The following is a 19,053-nucleotide window of genomic DNA, read 5'->3' on the forward strand; positions in this document are numbered from 1 at the left end:
CGGTTCGGTGCGGTCCGGCCGCCCCCGGTGCCTTTAAGCGGGCAGGCAGCTCCGTGGCGCGGTGTGGCGCGGTGTGGCGGAGCGGCTGCTCTCCTTTGTACTGGGGAGCCAGGCGATAAGGGCAGCAGGATTTATACCGTGAGGGGGAGTTGCGCGAACTTCCTCTGTCAGACGTTGCGGATTTCCATATCTCTAGAAACTTCCTTAGGCTCCGCTAAAAACTCAAACGGTTATTAGAAGCGTTATGCAGCCGCTCTCAGAATTTCGGAGTTACGGCGTTCAGAAGGAGAAAGGGGCGCCACAGCAGAGGCAAAATGCTGGGCTTAACCTTTAGAGCCTTGTGGTTTTAAATTTTGGGTTCGTTACGGAGGCACTGTCTCCTGTTCAAGAGAGGTATCAAGGAGCAGATTGACGATGTTGGCTTCTATATTCCTGCTTTCCCATCCTTCCTGCTAGCATGCTTAGGTGAGAATTTCTGGATTTTGCACATAATACAGTATCAGGTCACAGTTCTCATCTGCATGGCTGCCCATATCCCTTGAGCATGGTAGAAGGCAGTAAGGGTCTGCCTAATTCATGCAGTACCTACTTTTTGATGGTGGAGAAGCAGCAGGTGTTTTTTGGGGTTTTTTTTAACTTATTTTTGTTAAAGGAGGGAAGTAGAAAAGAGCAAATGAACTGAGGCTGTGAAAATCACAAAAATTGAGATTGTGAATTGATCAGCAAAACACTGTAGAGGTCATGAAGTCCAGCCTTCATAGCTATTTTTCTCGCAATTGCTGGAGTGCAAAATGCATCCACTGAAATCAAGGGTCTAGCTCTGAACTAACCTACACCACTTTTGTACTGGTATTGTTGCAGTGATTCCACGAGTGTGTTTATTTGTTCATTAGCTTTGTATCAGAATAGTATCCACAGTTTTTTACCTAATATTGCTAAATATGCTTGCACAATTGCTAGAGTAAGTATTTAAGTTTAGAAATAAACTATTTGAAGTCCTATATGAACTGAAAAATCCTGTTCCTCCATATGAAAAGGAAATGTAAACCTTAGAGAAAATAGGATTGCTATATTCAGAAGTGAAAATTCAGTCTCTTCAAAGTGGAACAAATGCAAAACAATTAACTGCATAAATAATGAAAATGTTTGTTATTCTAGAGTACATAGGTATGATACTACAAGAATATGATATTTGGTAAAGTTTAGTAAATTTCCATTAAATGCAGTTAGTTTTTCAAAATTACTTCAGGCTGGCTGCTTTAAAGTGCTAGTTTGGATCCACTTTATATAGATTTATATCTAAGCACGATGTAGGTTAGGTTGCTTACCCGATTCATGTGGTTTTTTTTCATACTTCTCTGTTGCCTTATCTCTGTGAAAGTGGTTGCTTGAACTTTGGTCTTCCTTGGGGAGACATCAAAGATTAGTTTTGTAATGCTAATAACTGCTGTAGTGCTGGTGCAGGGTAAAGGGATGGCTTGCTGTGTGAGGTCAGGCATCCCTTTTCATGCTGAGCATCCTCTCCTCAGGAAACAGCAGGTAGGATTTTTTCTAGGTTGTGTTTGTTTGTGGCTTTTTTTCTCCAATGCAGTGAGGTGCTTTCAGCTTGCTAAGAGTCTGACAGAAGCTGTTGATGATGAAGCTTTGGCTTTGGATGGAAGTTACTGGCATTTCAGTTGTATAGTCAGTTGCAGGCATGGTGGGAGGCCAGGTGGGAGATGGACAGTGGTGGGTTGCAGGAAATTGACATTTGTGAAAGAGACTCCCAAAGGTCTGCGTCCTTCAGTGAAAAACATGATTGGCATAGAAACATGACATTTGAACGAGGGATGCCTTGTCAGTGCCCTTGAATAGATGTTTATCTTGCATAACAGAATGTTTTCCAGATCTCTGTGATGCAAGCAAATAGGGTCCTCCATTGGTCCCCTTTTGCCTGGCTAAGGTAATGCAGCACTTCGGCTCAGAGCTTGATACTTTCAATTCGTACTGGAGAAAATGGAGATTTGAACTTTGAAACCCTGTGGCTTCACCTCCTTGCCTATATGTCACTATTATTCTCTGGTTTTGTATAAACTTCAAATGCACACCAGAGAGATTGTCCCATCTTACTTTCTGAATAGTGTAGATTTATTTAATACCTTTCTTGCTGGACAGGCTGGGGAACCCCCTGAGAAGAAAATCAAATCCTTGCAACTGTATGTGAGGCAGGGGTGCTGTCCATCCATGTCAGAATTGTGGGAAGACAAAATTATTGTAATTTTTAAGTTTTACTCTGTAGGCTGAGAGGACTAACCTGCTTGGGGTGATACTCTGCTAACCTTCATTAAACTGCCTGGATTAACTCAAGTAATTTCAGTTTACATGTTGGAATAGACTTTGCATGGAAAGAACCACCTTAATCTCTTGTTTAAATGCTTTGCCTAGAGCAAAACACACCTGAACTCGGGTGTAATGATAGAGAGGTGATGAGGCAAATACTTGAATAAGGAAAAAACCTCTAATACTTCGTGAGTATAAGTTTCAAGTACATCTAAAATCTTGTGGAGGCAAGGTAAGGGACATGGCCAAGGATGCATGCAGAGATCTGTAAGCTGGTGCCAACTGCTGCCTATTAAATTCTTGTATCACAGCACAGCCATCTTGAGGTTCTGCATTTGCAGCACTGCTAATCTGCAGAAAGAGCAGTCAGTCCATTTCCAGGTGACTGAAGGAAGCCTGCAAATCCTTTATCTGCTGAAGATGATAACACACACATCTAGGTTATTTGTGATTCCTGTCCAATGGGCAGGCTTGGTTTCTGTGATCTTAATGCTGATTGCTGTTTTCCTCAGGTTGTCAAGAGAGAAGGCAGTGGGACGGAGTCTCCGATGATAGGGGATAAAGTGACTGTCCATTACACAGGATGGCTTCTTGACGGCACAAAATTTGACTCCAGTCTGGACAGAAAAGACAAATTCTCATTTGACTTGGGGAAAGGTAATATCTTGTGTTTGGTGTTGATCAGCTTTGGTAATAATTGAGATGGCATTTCCTTGTGTGGGTGGCTCCCTTGCTTTTCAAAGTTGCTACTTAAACTTGTTTTCAGAGCCTATTCTCTTAGAATGGCCCAGTCACAATGTCTTGGAGATTTTTCTGAATGAGAAAACTCTCTAGCCCCTTGAGAGGCCTGCTGAAGAATTCACAGGCCTCAGACAAAGCACTCCAGGGGAGCAAATCTGCCCTGAAATGTAGAGATAAAGGGTAGTTAAATAGCCAGAATATGCATTTTGTTGGTTGGGCGTTTTTTTGGGGCAAACCTTTGTTCCAGGAAATCTTATTACTCAGTCTTGTATTTTTCCCTGGCAGTTACTTACCTTCTACTTTTTAAAAAATAAATAATACCTCCTTTTTTTAAAAAGTGGTCAATTAATTGTACTGCCATTTGAGATGATACTAAGTGTACCTGTTAATACAAGACTAGTAGAAAGGCTGTTTGATGAGTCGAAAGGAGCAGCAATTAGGAGAGTGAGAGAGAGGATTTCGTTGGAGTTTATCTTCCCTTTGGAAGGAATGCTACTACTTTCCTCCCCCTTTCTGTTACAAATGTGTGTAACTTTTTGTAACCACTGGTGCCCTTCTTTGCCAACTGATAAAGTACAGACAGAAAAGGCTGTTGTTTTGGATTGTTTTCAAAATAGGAGCAGGCAGTGTCTCACCCTGAGGCCTTCCTCTTGGAAGAGTTTATTGTTACTTCCTCACACTTGAGACTATGCCAAGCACTTCAGCCCATGTCTGTGTTCTGTTATTCGGTGAAGAGTTGTTTACACCTAGAATGAAGAAATGTTTGGGCCAAATTTAGGTCCCTGGGAAACTTTACTATTTGATTAGGTGTAAAACTGATGTACATAAATTACATTGAGCACAAGTTCTTCAGTATTTTTGCTGCCTTAGCTTTTGTATACCAAAAGTGATGATGCTCAGTTTCAGCTGATCGTGCTTTTCATGTGTGATTGGCATTTGGCTTGTGCAGGTGAGGTGATCAAAGCATGGGACATTGCTGTGGCCACCATGAAGATTGGTGAAATCTGTCGGATTACGTGTAAACCAGAATATGCCTATGGCTCAGCTGGGAGTCCCCCAAAGATACCTCCCAATGCTACACTGATTTTTGAGGTAAGTGAGAGATGGTCACTAAAACTGTATGCTTGAAAAAATGTGTGATGCTATATCCTTTCAAAAGAGGATTGTTAGGTTTTCTAAAGAAAATGGTATGGTCAGTTTTGGGTAGCGTGGACAAAGTTTTAGTCTGGCTGCCACTGCTCTGTGATGGCTTGGGTTCCCTTCTTTTTGAGGTTTTAAAACACTTGAATGATCTTCAGTGTTTAGTTGTAATTTTGCAGTTATGGAGTGATTTGCAGCAGGAAAGTGAAGGTTGGGAGGGCAGACTGTCTCAGTGACAGACTCTGAAGTAGTTATGAAAATGAAATCTTTAATCTACTTTCTGACACTCAGAATAATGGTGATATGTTAAACGTTGTGAAGTTTTCAACAACAGCAAGAGCAATTAATGCCCTCAGTAACACATTTTTCATATTTACGTTTTCTTTGCAAAATTAAGGTAATCTCTTGCAAGCTGTTTCAGGGAGAAAAGAGGTAGTTGCCTCACATAAACTGCTGGAGTACAATATTTGAACAGCCCTGCGATTATGAACTCCTTTCTGTAGAACTGAGTGTTTTAGTAGCCTTACAGTAGCAGTTTGGACTCAGGTTGCTGGTTCATTACCAAAGTCTCTCCATGCATCCAAGCTACACTGATCAATCTTGCTGCCACAGATAAAGTCATGTTCACTCACTGTCCCTGTGAGACTGCAGTCTTGAGTTTGGCAGCTGGGTAACCCAGTTTGACAACTCACATGGCCAGCTGGTCTCCTGGAGATGAGCTGCATGTCTTGGTGAGCATGGAGCCAGTTATCCTTGGTGTCTCTTAACCTCACCAGGAGAGAATTTGTTGCCTACTGATCTTTAAGTAATTTCCCCACCACCACCTTCCTCCTCCTTCCCAAAAGGGGGTGGAAATAGCAGCTGTCTCTTGTGTGTTATTTCAGAAGTGAGAATGGTTGCTCAGAATGCTGAGACTTGTTTTGGATTTTTCTGTGGAGGATGACATTAAAGCTTTTTCTGGAGCGTACCCTGACAGTCTCAACATTGTTTGGAGAGGATATATTTTTTTACTGTTGAAACAGTTCAATTTGCCAACAATTGCTTCAAAATAAATTCTACCTGAGAGAAGGCAGACTCTTTTTTAATGTGATTTTTAAAATTACTTTGCTCTAAAGCATTTAATCAATGGAATGGAATCCTACAATTGGGGGCATAAGGAAAGTTTTAAAACTGATGATTGCTCTGAGATTGAATGTTTTATCTAATATCTGAGAAAGGGAAAAAACACCTCATGGAGTGAAGACTGAAAGTCTCTTTAGATTTTATTGGAAACTGAGCATCTGTTAGGAAGGGTAAATTGTACATGGAATAATTTAGGTTGGAAGAAACCTTTAAGACCATCGAGTCCAGTCATAAACCTGGCACAGCCAAGCACATTACTAAACCACTAACCCAAGTGCCACATCTACACCTAAATACCTCCAGGGAGGGTGACTCAGCCGTTTCCTTGGGCAGCCTATTCTAATGCTAATATCCATTCTAAACCTCCCATGCTGCACCTTGAGGCCATTTCTTCATGTGAGAAGGGACAAACCCCACTGGCTACAGCCTTCTTTCAGGCAGTTGTAGAGAGTGAGAGGGTCTCCCCTGAACCTGTTTTTCTCCAGGTTTAAAACCCCCAGCTCTTTCAGCTGCTCCTCATAGGACTTGTGCTCCAGACCCTTCCCCAGCTCTGTTGCCTTTCTCTGGACTCTCTCCAGCACCTCAGTGTCTTTATTGTAGTGAGGAGCCCAGAACTGGACACAGGATTTGAGGTGTGGCCTCAGCAGTGCCCAGTATGGGGGGACAGTCACTGCCCTGGCCTGCTGGCCACACTATTGCTGGTACAGGGTGGGTGCCACTGGCCTTCAAATGATTGGATCTTGTATTTGCTTTACATTTGGATAATGTATTTGCATTTCCTTTTTTTTTTTTTTTTTTGGTTTCCCCATGGACTTCTGAGTAATAGGATAAGGATCTAGTCTCTGTGGTTAAAAATGTTTTGCTGGCAGGTAGTGTCCACTAAGGGATGACAACTTACTTTGAGTACATCAAAATTAATACCATTATTTCTGAAAAACAGTATTACATAGAGCTGTTCATAACCAGCATTTTCTTACATAGAAATCTGAAGTTACTCATGGCTTACTTACATTGGATCAAACTACACCTGTTGGAGGTCTATGCAAGTGATACCAGGTGTAATCAGGGCTGAGCTGATGATTGAAATGCAAGCTAAAAGCTCAAGGCCTTCTACCTTAGCAGCACAGTAGAGTTCTTAAAGGCTTAGCACCTACTACAGAGGATGCACGTGGACAGCAGAAAGCAGAGAAGCTTTCATTGTCCTGCAACAAGAGATAACACCTCACGCTGGGATAAATAAAAGCATGAACCACAAGATAGGATTTGTTCCATCACAGTACTACAGGGTCTATCCGATGAAGTCACCTGGGTTATTTACTTCCCTCTGGGCTTTTCTTAATGCTGTCAGTCTGGCCTCTCCATTTTCTGGGTATGTTTTTAGATAATGGTAGTGTTTCATTCATGAGTCCTGGTATTCCCTAATGCCTGCCTAAGCAGTAATGTTGAAGAGAAGAAGTGAGAAAGAAAAGCACCAAAGCTGCCTATGATGGTTTGGTGCTTCCCTAACAAAATAGCCTGGAGCTCACTGGCTGCAACAAGTGAGCAGTGCTGGGTGTGTCCTGAGCTGGGGTGTGGTTTGGAATTTACATCCAGAAAATTTTCCCAAGTTTTGTTAGGTCAGAGTAGTTTCTGGCTAGTATGACTCAAGCAGCTAAAGTGTCTTAAGTTCCCACTTCTTTAGTTTTATCTAGGTTTACTTTTTATCACTTAACACAATGTCCGTGTGGGTCTTTTGCAAGTGCTTACCACCATACCAAAATTTAGTACAAATTGCCTTAAAAAAGATCCTCTAAAACTTACATTAAGAGCTTTTGTACCTGTGTCATCACATCACCATTTCTTTATGACATGAAATAATGCATGTCCTGTGGTTTGGAAGTTCCTTTTTTTTTTAATTTGATCTGGTGGTGGTTTGTTATTTCTTCCTCATGATTGCTTTTGCTGAACAATATAAATAGATCGATTATTCCATACAATATTGTTGTTCAGGCTGGAAAAGGAGAAAAGTGGGGGACATACCTGTGTGGTCATCAGGAGGATGTTTGGGAATTACTTGTTTCAGACTTGACTGAAGAGAAAGGCCAGAATATTATTTGTTACTAGGTATCAATTAAAATAGAAAGTGGGATTACTGGTGAGTATTCAATTCTTTCTGCATTCCAGGTATCTTAAGCCCAGTGTCAGGAATCTCCACAGCATTAGCCCTGAACTTATTTTTATAAATGAGATAGTCTAAACAATGCTGATTATAATAGCTTGCTTTTTTGTGCTGTTTTCACTATTGTTTTATTCAAACACAGGACGTGATTTTTTTTTCCTTCACAGGAGCAATGACTAATATCTTTTTTAACTAGACTGTTTTTCTATGTCAAGTGGGTACTCCCACTTGAAACTGATTTATGTTTACTTAGGAGGGCATGTAAGATTCAGAGATTCAGACTGGATACCTATCTCCTCCATTATTACCAGCTCTTAAAAATCCTGAACAATTTGTTGCAGCAGCAAGTTTAAAGTTTCAAAGATCTCTGGAGAACAAATTCTGTGAGTTACTAAATTGTTGCAATGAGAATAAATGCAAGGCTTCTCTTCCCTCCACAGATAGAACTTTTTGAGTTCAAGGGGGAGGACCTCACTGATGAAGAAGATGGTGGCATCATCCGAAGAATCCGTAAAAAAGGGGAGGGCTACTCCAAGCCCAATGAGGATGCACTTGTGGAGAGTAAGTGTGTTGTTACACACATAGTAAATGGGTTTGCCATGTGGGATAGCAGAGCTGTTTTTGCAATCTACAACTCCTTGTCCCGAAGAAGAGGAATACGTGGCTTCTCTTTTCTTTACCATGTAACTTTAACAACCTAGAGTAAGCTTTCCTTCTCCTATTTCTAGCAAGGTTTACATTTTCCAGCAGCCAGCTGTGTTTTGTGGTGATACTGAATCTGTTGAAGTGCTTATCTGATCACAAAAGGTGATTGAGTCTCATAAAGTATTTCCATGTGCTGAGGAACAAGAGGGGAAGTTGTTCTGGCACTTGTTGTTGGAGTGGAAAAAACAAGCACTTAAAAGAACAAAAAAAAAGGGGTTGTTGAATTTAATAACAGAAGTTCTGTTTGCTGCCAGTAGCCACTGTGCCATAGGTAGCTGCTAAAAGAGAAAAGATTGTTCAGAAGGAGTCTTTGATGCTTTATATGTTCTACCTGCCTCTCTAGAACTCCCTGTGTACTCCTGGATGCCTGCCCATTGCCATACATAGACACCTTCTGATTTCTCTCTCTGTTGTTCTGGTTTTTGTTACCAGTCCAGTTTGAAGGCCGACATGGAGATCGTGTTTTTGACAAGCGGGAATTGCGGTTTGAGATTGGAGAAGGTGAAAACTTCGATATTCCTCATGGTCTGGAGAAAGCAATTCAGAAAATGGAGAAATCAGAGGAATCTGTGTTCTATCTCAAACCCAGGTACGTTCTTTCTGGTGTTTGATACTGGAAGGGCTTATCCTAATCATCTGACAAGAAGGCAATGTTTTGTTGTAATGCCTTTCAGCTTTTTTCAGTGCTGTGGTAAAAACTTGCATCAGCCCCAAAACATTGATGTATGAGAAGTGTCGAGCTAAGATTGCTTTGCCACTTCATAGTGAAGCACTAACACAACAGAAAAAAATTAAATAAGTCTCTGTAATGTTGACCTCTGAATATTTTTTAAAAATTACGTTGCCCTCTAACTTAGATTTTTTTGTGATGCCTCTTCACGTCTGCTTACTGTAAAACGGTGCATGTGTAGACTTGGATATAGGCAGAATTTTCTCTTTACATTGAGAACACATCTGAAAAAAGTGGAGTTGCACAGATTGTTTTCATCAAATTTAATTTATTTCAGTTTTTACTGAGGTTTTTTAAACTGTAACTGAGCCTGATGGGAGCAGAAAAGCAAAGCAATCTATATAGAGGGTTTTCCTGCCAATATGCAGCTTCTTACTGAACTTGCATTTCTGTAGGCATTTCCTGTTTATCAGCTGATTAGCAGCATGTTAAGTGTGCAGCTGCTCACCTAATCTCGGTGAGATTGTCTTTGCTTTTCTAAGAATAGAACGAAAACACAGGTGCTCTGAAGGCAACATGCAGTTTCAGACCATGAATATAAACCATGATAGGTATAACTTAAAAATAGGTTCTTTTGGTTTGACTTTTTTTTTTAAGTGAGGAATAACTTTCTTCAAGCGAGCTGAGGAAAAAAATAACAGGAACTGCTAAGAGGTTAATGAAATCAACACTAGGGGATTTTTTTCTTTACCTGGTGCTTGCTAATTTTAGAATTGTACCTAGAATTCTTTAAGCCTTTGTGTCTTGTAGTAATGATTTTTGCACATCCCAAATTTTCATGGGGTTTTTGTCTCCATCTTTTTATGTAGCAAATACAGCTGAATGGATAGTTTTTGAAATCTCTTCTTTATAATGTTTGTTTCTCCCTTGCCACCCCCATTTTACAGCTATGGTTTTGGAAGCGCTGGGAACGAGAAATTTAAGATCCCTCCAGATGCAGAGCTGCAGTATGAAGTGAAACTCAAAAGCTTTGAAAAGGTGGGAACAAGAGATGAAATCCCAAAGAGATCTGGGGGTGGGGGAAGAAGTGGGAGTGCAGCTTAAACTATGACAATGGAATCCTTGAATGGGGATGTGAAATGAAACAGGGAGGCCACTGTTGCCAGAGATGGTGGTGACATGCTGGGAGCTCTTGGCTGATGAAATGGTCCTTATTCTTCCTATATCCCTGTCTCTATACAGGGATATCTCCTATATCTCTTGTGCTCTAGGCTGGTTTTCCAGTAGCAGTGCAAAGCTCTGCTGTGCCAGACTTACCCCTGCCATACTGTTAGTGGGAAGCAGCATAGCCACTTGATTTCTCTAGAAGTTGTATTGTTTTATTGAAGTTGACTTGAGCTGTTCCTGCTTGTGCAGGCTAAGGAGTCTTGGGAAATGAACACGGATGAGAAGTTGGAGCAGAGCAGCATTGTGAAGGAGAGAGGCACTCAGTACTTCAAGGTAAGTTACAGTCCCCAGGTAGTAATAGCATTTCTTAGTCCATGTCATGAGCTGATAATGATGATTACAGCTTCTGTCATTTCTGAGTGGTGTTCATGGTATTCTGTGTGATTTTACAGGGAGAACTGGAGGGAAATCTGTCTAAAAAAAAAAAAAAGAAACTCAGCTGGATTACCCAAAGAAGTAACTAACTCTGCAGGGAGCTCTGTTAGAGCTGTTTGGTGTATCTACAGATAACACTGTGGGGTGTACACAGAATAGTAGTGAGGTTACAGTATTTCAGTTCCTGCTGTGGGATAGTGCTGTGAATGAACAACATTCATTGGGGTAGAGATGTGTGGAGAAGCTGTTTAGAGCAATTTGACAGCTGGAGGAAGAATTTCCTATTATCTTTTTAACACAGTTGGAAAACACCCTATCTTCCCTTTTTTTTTTTGTATCAAAAGTTGAATAGTAGGTACGAGTTCTATGAAGCATCAATGCTGGCATATACCCCTAGCTCTAGTGGGGAGCCAGTTAGGTATTCCTAAAGATTTTCTGATCCTGTGCAGGAATGACTCTCAGAAGCAGTATATTTTTTTGATGATAGAAGTTAATTTTTGATCAAACAGTTTTTTTAGCTCTTTTGCTCAAGATAGGCAAAAGGGGCAAGAGGGAGCTGAAAGTTGGTGTGATGAGGTGTGTGATAATTGAACTGCCTTGTTCACAGGAGGGGAAATACAAGCGAGCAGCTTTACAGTATAAGAAGATTGTGTCATGGCTGGAGCATGAGTCGGGACTCTCCGAGGAGGAGGAATCAAAAGCCAAAAGCTTGAGGCTTGCTGCCCACCTTAATCTAGCTATGTGCCATCTCAAGCTAAAGGAATACTCCCAGGCTTTGGAAAACTGCAACAAGGTAGTAGGGGTTTGTTTATTCTTAAACTGCACAAGCAGTCTGACAGTTTATCTCTTGCTTTAAAAATTTTAGGAACAACAGGCCATGTGGTGTTTGGTCTTACTTACCATCTGGCATTTGGGTAGTATGGAATTTTTAGTACACTAAAAATACCCAACAGATTATTTTCATAATTACTGCCCTTTAAACATCATTTACTAACTTGCTGCTACATTAAGAATAGTGAAGTATTTAGAAATTAGAAACACTTGAGATGTGGTGAAGGTTGTCATGTTGGGAAAGGTCTTTCAAAGAGCAGGATTAGTGCCAGGACTAAATCTCAGACTTGCTGGTTCTCTTGTCAAAGAGCCTGCTGTATTGATTCCTCTTTGTACTTACTTCTACTGTACTCCACCCACTTTATTAGTAAGCCCTGACAAGACTCAAGTCTACATCAGAAGGTACAGTTCCTAGCAGTCTCTGGTGTTCTGACTGCATATAATTTTAATAAAAATTTTTATAAAAGAAAAATAATTACTGAAGGTAGTTTGGTTTTGGGGTCTTTTTATTTTTTGAACGCAGGCACTCGAATTGGATAGCAACAATGAAAAAGGCCTCTTCCGGCGTGGAGAAGCTCATTTGGCTGTCAATGACTTTGAGTTGGCCCGAGCAGATTTCCAGAAAGTGATACAGCTTTATCCAAGTAACAAAGCTGCCAAAGTGCAACTGGTAACTTGTCAGCAAAAAATACGGGAGCAGCATGAGAAGGAGAAAAAGATGTACGCCAACATGTTCCAAAGGCTTGCAGACAAAGACCTAAAGGTAAGTAACACTACTCTGAAGATTACAGGGGGTGAACATGGTAATGTTCAAAAACTGAAAAAAAGCACCTCTTCTTCTAGAAGCTGTTGTAAAAACCAGGCTGTTCTGGTGCCTGGGGGGGCCCATCCAGTGAGAACTTTGTCATACAGAGGGTGCTGAGCACCATCTTGCTTCTCACAGAGACATTAAGATGTGGTTGATGGTCTCCATTTTAAATCTCACAGACTGATTATGAAGTGTCAGAAGATTCATTATTGTACTGTATGGATGGTTTTCTTAGTAAGGTTTCACTAGAATTTTAGTAAATTCTAGTTCAGTTAGTAATGGCAATATGTTAATACAGGTTTTATCAGCTAGAAAGACACATTCCAGGTTACTGGTGAGAATCACATATCCTAAGTAAACATTCTATTTCTTTTCCTTAAATCTTACGGTCTAGAAGGAAAAAATGGACCTGTAATTTCTCAGATAAATGTGGGTTTTATATCAGGCTCAAATTTCCTCAGTGGCACTGGGGAGTACAGAAGCTTGTATCTTGTGAGGTTATTTTCACAGATCTTTGTGTCTGCCTTTCCAGAATATGCATGGAGAATATAAAAAATTGTCAGATACTGGTATTGTAATTTCCTTTAGTTAACTGTGTCATTGAGTCTTTCCAGAGGCATAGTGTCCTCAGATGAGTGTATCCTGACAGTTCAGCCATTTCAGGCTGTCAGCTGACAATTTCCTCCATGAAATGCTTTACACTGTCTCTTTTTTTTTTTTTTTTTTTTTTTTTGGCTGAAGCAATCTGATGTCAACAATCCTTGTTTATTGGAGCTTGGAATAAAGTATTCTGTCCTAGGTATAGTGATGTAAAGCCTCACAGTATCTTCATTTTGATAGGCTGCAATGAAAAATCTCAGGAAGATAAAGTTACAGCAACTAAACTAGAATTATTTTGCTGTTAGGCATCTTCATTTTGATATGGCAGGATTTAATTGCTAAGCTGTCAGGCTCTGTTGTGAAGGTTCCTTTCAGCTAACACAGCTGCTGGGAGTCTGGCTTCCTACTCTAGGTGTGGGACACAGCAAGATCTATTGAGATAGGAAGAGTGGATTGCTGAACCAAGCTATACCCACCGAAAGTACACAAGAGCTGCCTTCACGGTTTCTTCAGCTCCCAAAACAGATAGCTGGTAGAATAATATTCTTGGCAAACGGCAGACTCATAGTCTTTGCATTGCAGACTGTTTGGGATCATGATACTTAGTTCCAGTTTCCCTATATGTTTGGGATAGAATCAGTTTAAAGTTGTAGAATCCTTTAGGCTGGAATCCAACCAAATATAAATGAAAGGTTATTGTTAGGAGTCTAACGCTGAACACAGGATTCAAGGTATGGTCTCGCCATTGCCAAGCAGAGGGGGTCAATCCCTGCCCTGGTCCTGCTGGAAACACCATTGCTGATACAGGCCTAGGTGCCACTGGCCTGCTGAATTCTTCCCAACAAGTTAGATCATCTTGGGAATGTGCAATGTGGTTTGTTTTTTTTCTTTTTTTTCCTCTGAGCCATCTGGCCTACCTTAAATTGATACAGTTTTATATGAAATGGGATTGATGGAACTATAAACTGTAAAGGATGCTTACTCCCTGAGCCAGTCTTGAGGTAGTTTTCTTGCAAGAAAAATTTGTTTTCCTCTGGCTACATTTATAATGTTGCTTTGCTCTAGCTCCAGCAGTCTCTAGTAGTGATGGTGTAGTAGAAGTTCAAAGTTCTGGAGAAGAGAGTTTGTTTACCAAATGTCTTCCAAGAAGGTAACTTGGACTGTAGATCTGATACCCCTGACACAGTCTGTTGAATTCAACAGCTGCTCTTGCACCAGTAGTTAATTTCATGAATTTTAAAAGTTCACATATGTGAAGTGTGAATTTTTGAAGGTTGGGTTGTTTATCACCTTATCTTAAGCTCAGGATTGCTAGCTAACTCTGTAGAGAGAAGACTTAGTGTGTGTGTTTTACAGAATGCTTCTAAGGATGAAAAATTGACCTTTGATGCATAATTGTTCTTTTAAATGCAGTTTTGTGTTGGTATGGCAGCCAAGTTGGTGTAAGATTTTAAGGATAATGCCCCATTTTTGCCTCCTATTCCCCTCTCCCAGCACTGCATGCTTAAAGCTTTGTTTTTGTCTGGTTCTCATTTAAGACCATCATAAAACAGATGGTTCAAGATGCTGGGCTGACAGGTGGAATAGCAATTTCATTGTGCTAGGTTTTGAGATGAGCAAGCCAAGACACTTTTACCTCCCTTTGCTGTCTTTGAAAATTACTGCAAGGTCAGGATGTGCTGGTTATGTCCTATTGTAAAAGCTGACCTTGGACGTCTAACTCATGGCTCTCTGCCTTCCACCCCTTCTTATGAGGAAGATGCACAAGGAGAGGGCTTTAGAACAGCCACCTTAGATCATAATTTTTTCCAGCTAAGCTCTTGCAGAGGACATCCAAATCACTGTTGTTGAGTTGAAGTGTCTCTTCACAGAGCTAGGTGTCCAGCAGAGATACTTCTTACGCTGAGCGCAAGTGTACCTCATGCAGCTTGGGTCAGGGTAGGCATTGGGAATGGCTGAAAATGAATCACATTGATACTGACACAGGGAAAAAGCAGTTCTTACAAAAGCTTCATAAATGAATTTCAGTTAAAAGACTTCTAGGAAATGGCTGTTTGGCAAGTAGGTGCAGGCCACATTAAGAATCATAACCACCTAATACCAGCATATTTTGGCCTCCTCTACACACCACTTCTGGTTTCTTAGATGCATGAAAAATTTTTGGTTTCTCTTGGCTGAAGATCCTAATATCTTAACTCAGTCTTGCAGGGTAGAGAAGCCTTCCAAGTGATAATAATCAAACAATGTTTGTGCAAGTGATTTTGTATAATAAATTAATATATTTTCTTTGTCTCTCTGTTTAGTCATCTGCCACGCTTCAGACAAGCCACACTGAAGATGCACAAATGAAAGATGCGCAGAATGGAGTTGAAGATAAATCAGAAGTTGAAGCAGAAGCATAAAAACAAACCCTATTCCATTAGTTTTGTAAATGAAAGAATTTCCAGTGAATTAGACCTTTATTTTTCTACCTGGTTGGATAGTGGCTTCAAGGGAGCAGAGGCTGAAGCCACCATGCCACAGTCAGTTACAGCTTCATGTGGCTGTTCAAGAAGCTGAGTGGCAGCATAAATCTGGTTTAATCCTAGTGACTTTATTTATTCATTCAGCCTCTGTTACTGTTTGGGTTCTGTCTGGATTTACTCTGCTTGGTTTATTTGCATTTTCATAGAATCATAGAATGGCTTGAGTTGGAAGGGACCTCAAAGATCTAGTTCCAACCCCCCCTGCTGTGGACAGGGACACCCTTCATTAGAGCAGGTTGCTCAGAGCTCCATCCAGCCTGGTCTTGAGCACATCCAGGAACTGGGCATCTACAGCTCCTCTTGGCAGCCTATTTCAGTGCTTCACCACCCTCACAGGAAAGAATTTCTTCCTAATACCTAATCTAAGCCTGCCCTCTTTCAGTTTGAAGCCATTCCCCCTTTTGCTGTCACTACTTGCCCTTGTAAATAGTCTCTCTCCATGTTTCTTGTAGGCTCCCTTCAGGTACTGGAAGGCCGCAGTTTGGTCACCCCAAAGTCTTTTTTCCAAGCTGAACAATCCCAGTTCTCTCGGCCTTTTCTCATGAGGAGAGGTGCTTCATCCCTCTAATCATCTTGGTGGCCTCCTCTGGACCCCAACAGGTCCATGTCCTTTCTTTGCTGGTGACCCCAGAGTTGGATGCAGTGTTCCAGGTGGGGTCTCACCGGAATAGAGGATCATTATCCCCTCCTTCACCCTGCTGCCCACACTGCTTTGGATGCAGCCCAGGTTACAATTGGCCTTCTGGGCTGCGAGAGCACATTGCCAGCTTGTGTCCAGCCTCTTGTCCAACAGCACTCCCAAATCCTTGGCAGGGCTGCTCTGGATCTGTTCATCCCCCAGCCTTTATAGATACCAGGGGTTGCTCTGACCCAGGTGCAGCACCTTGCACTTGGCCTTATTAAGCCTCATGAGTTTCACATGGGCTCACTTCTCAGGCTTGTCCAGGTCCCTCTGGATGACATCCCATCCTTCAGGTGTGTCAGCTGGACCACTCAGCTTGGTGTCATCTGCAAACTTGGGTGCATTCTATCCCTTCATCCATGTCATTTATGAAGATGACAGTAACACTGATCCCAATATGGACCCCTGAGGGACACCACTTGTCACTGGTGTCCATCAGGATGCTGAGCCATTGACCACTACCCTGTGGATGTGAGCATCCAACCAAATCAGTGCCCATCAAACAGTCCACCCAGTGAATCCATCTCTCCAATTTAGAGAGAAGGATGTTGCAGGGAACTGTGTCTAAGGCAGAAATTTACAGAAAAGCAGATAAATGACACCTGTAGCCCTTCCCTTGTCCACTGGTGGAGTCACTCCATCATTGAAGGCCACTAGGCTGGTCAGACAGGACTCTCCCTTGGTGAAGGCATGCTGGCTGTCCCCAGTCACCTCCCTGTCCTCCATGTGCCTTACAGCATCTAGGAGGATCTGTTCCCTGATCTTCCCAGGCACAGAGCTGAGGCTGACAGGTTGATAGTTCCCCTTTTGTCATGGGTGTTTGTTTCTTTCTGGTTCCAGCTTACTTTAATCCCAGATTCTGCTTTCTAAATTTATTTCCTTGATTTCCTTCAAGTAATCAGCTTTTTCTAGGAGTCCTCATGTGAGACTTAAGAACAAATTGGCGCTCCCAGTTCTTCTGCCTTGGGATTGCCCTCTTTCCCCCTATTGAGTAGGGAGTCCCTTCCATTAAGTATTGTAACCTTTCTTGTATGCCTCCTCTTTGCAAATTGCTGAAGGTGAAGACTGTGAAGTCACAGCTTAAGTAATAAAGCTCCAATTAAACTCAAGAAAACTGAACTTTTCGTGGGTTTTTATTGGAATTTGCACAGAATTGAGACAACTTACCATCCTTTGGTCATTCTGTGTTTTCTTGTCCACATAGCCACAGTGTCCTGATTATTTTTTTATATGTTGTTTGTTCATTACTGTAGAAAATTCCCACAGTATTTGATATAGTATTTACCCATATATTTCCAAAAGGGAAAAAATGTGTTGCTGGAAACTGTGCAAAAGCGAGTCTGTAACCTATGCATAGAGCTTATTATGTGTTCATACTGCTACCTTCCTCTTCACCCACCACATTGTAAAACTGGACCAGAGGAAAAAAAAAACAATACACCTGAAAGTGACTGACTTTGAAGAGAAAGTAAGTGATAATGGCTTACATATTGCAAATACTTCTAATGAACTACAAACTCCTCAGTGATTCTAATGTCTGCTTACCCAAATCTCACAAGAAGGCTATTACTCAGTATTCTGCTTCTTTCTGCAGTTTGTGTGTCTTGTTAGGGGATGGGTGTGCTTTTGAGTTTCGTGGGGGCTTTTGGTTGGGGTGGGCTTCTTTCTTTGTTTGGAGGCATGGAACATAGCACTCAAACTCAGCTGTTGTTTATCCTGTCATGTGGTGTTAAATTCAGCATCTCCAGTGTCCTGTTCTGAGACAGAAGCAGAAGGGGCACTTTATTTGCCTGCTCCGCAGAAGGAAGGTAGATAATCTGTTCCTCTCAGATCAAAATAAATGGACTTTTTTGTATGGTGAGACAGATGTCTTTGCATGACATGCCATGGGGTGGAATTGTGTATATATTGCAGAGAGTATCCCAGTTGTTGTAATGTGTAATACAACATGAATTCCCGGTCTCCTTTCCTGAAATAGAAGTGCTGTGTAAGCATTTCCTTCTGGGGTTCTTCTGGGCTGGGGGATTGCCAGAGCCTGTCCTGCAGCAGTGCCAGCCCAGCCTGGGCCCTGGAACTGTCACCAAAGTCATGTAAGGGCTGCTTGGAGTGCTGCCCTGCCCCTGGGCCCCAGGTACCAAATTGACCACCTGCTGCTGGGTTGGAGCTTACTTAGGGAGCTGGGAGCTGCACTGCTCTGTTCTGCACAGGGTAGCAGTGCTCTGATTTCATGGAGTGGGGTGGGATAGGAGAGAGGCAAGATGAAGTGCTTGGCAGGTCACTGTGCTTTAGGAAATGCTGATTTCATCTGCCTGTTAAAGTATTGGGGTTGCCAGGTACTGGGGGTGATTTTCGTGAGCCTTGACTTTAGTAACAGCACTGTGTGTGTGAAAAACTTGTTCCAAAGCCCTACCACCTCTCGTGAGAAACAACACTGTGTGAGTGTCAGCTGGAGTTACAAGAAGGGATTTACAGACCCAAAAAAAAAACCCAAACCAGTTTAAGGGGGGCAGGAATGCCAAGCCAGAGTACTTTTTCTTCAGCAAGTAAATACCCTGATTTGTTGTTAATTATTACTGGAAATACAAGCCTTTGTGGCTGAAACTGTTTTTGCTGCTAAAGCTAATGATGAATTTCTAATTGTTGAACGACAGTTTTCAAAAGTGTCTCACAGGCATGATAGCTGTACATGTTTCTGAAAGCAAAGAGTGAGATGATTTCTGTGGCACATCTAAAAAAATCTGGAGTCAATGGTGCATCTGTTGTTAAGTGTGAGCCGTCTTGAAAGTACCACTTTGCCCTCGTTGTTGCTACATAAACTATGAAATGGTGAAGAATGTAAATCTGTTAAGGACACTAACCATGCCCTGTTGAGGCAGCTGAGAGGATGTTCCGTGCTGTCTATAACAGCGGGGCTAGTTGCCGGCAGGAGGTGGCATACTGGTGTTTATAAGTGAGGTCATGCATGTAAACTTCAACTCTAAACTTCGTTCTGTATGTCCTTATAGAGAAACAAAACGATGCTCCAAATAAAGTTACAGTACTGACTTTGTAAACCGCACCCGCCCGTGTGTCCGTGTGTGAATCCTTCCCGGTGCGGTGTGTGTGCCGTGAGGGGAGCGGGCGGGCAGTGCCGCAGCTCCGCTGTGTGTG

The 19,053-nt window shown here is 41.8% G+C and overlaps 1 protein-coding gene across 1 annotated transcript in view; it reads left to right on the forward strand.

Annotated features, from left to right (window-relative positions):
- The window catches only part of FKBP4 (FKBP prolyl isomerase 4), a 21,039-nt gene extending 2,078 nt beyond the window's left edge, over positions 1 to 18,961 (forward strand). Inside the window, exons 3-11 of the mRNA XM_085067430.1 lie at positions 2,832 to 2,976; positions 4,010 to 4,152; positions 7,921 to 8,041; positions 8,618 to 8,774; positions 9,803 to 9,893; positions 10,272 to 10,355; positions 11,065 to 11,250; positions 11,812 to 12,051; positions 15,000 to 18,961. Of these exons, the coding sequence (XP_084923556.1) occupies positions 2,832 to 2,976; positions 4,010 to 4,152; positions 7,921 to 8,041; positions 8,618 to 8,774; positions 9,803 to 9,893; positions 10,272 to 10,355; positions 11,065 to 11,250; positions 11,812 to 12,051; positions 15,000 to 15,098 (1,266 nt within the window). The 3' untranslated portion in view covers positions 15,099 to 18,961. The remainder of the gene's footprint in view (positions 1 to 2,831; positions 2,977 to 4,009; positions 4,153 to 7,920; positions 8,042 to 8,617; positions 8,775 to 9,802; positions 9,894 to 10,271; positions 10,356 to 11,064; positions 11,251 to 11,811; positions 12,052 to 14,999) is intronic.
- The last annotated feature ends 92 nt before the right edge of the window (positions 18,962 to 19,053 follow it).

The sequence above is a fragment of the Lichenostomus cassidix genome, chromosome 1, assembly GCF_008360975.1.
Source record: "Lichenostomus cassidix isolate B80296 chromosome 1, HeHo_3.0, whole genome shotgun sequence".
Classification (NCBI taxonomy): domain Eukaryota; kingdom Metazoa; phylum Chordata; class Aves; order Passeriformes; family Meliphagidae; genus Lichenostomus; species Lichenostomus cassidix.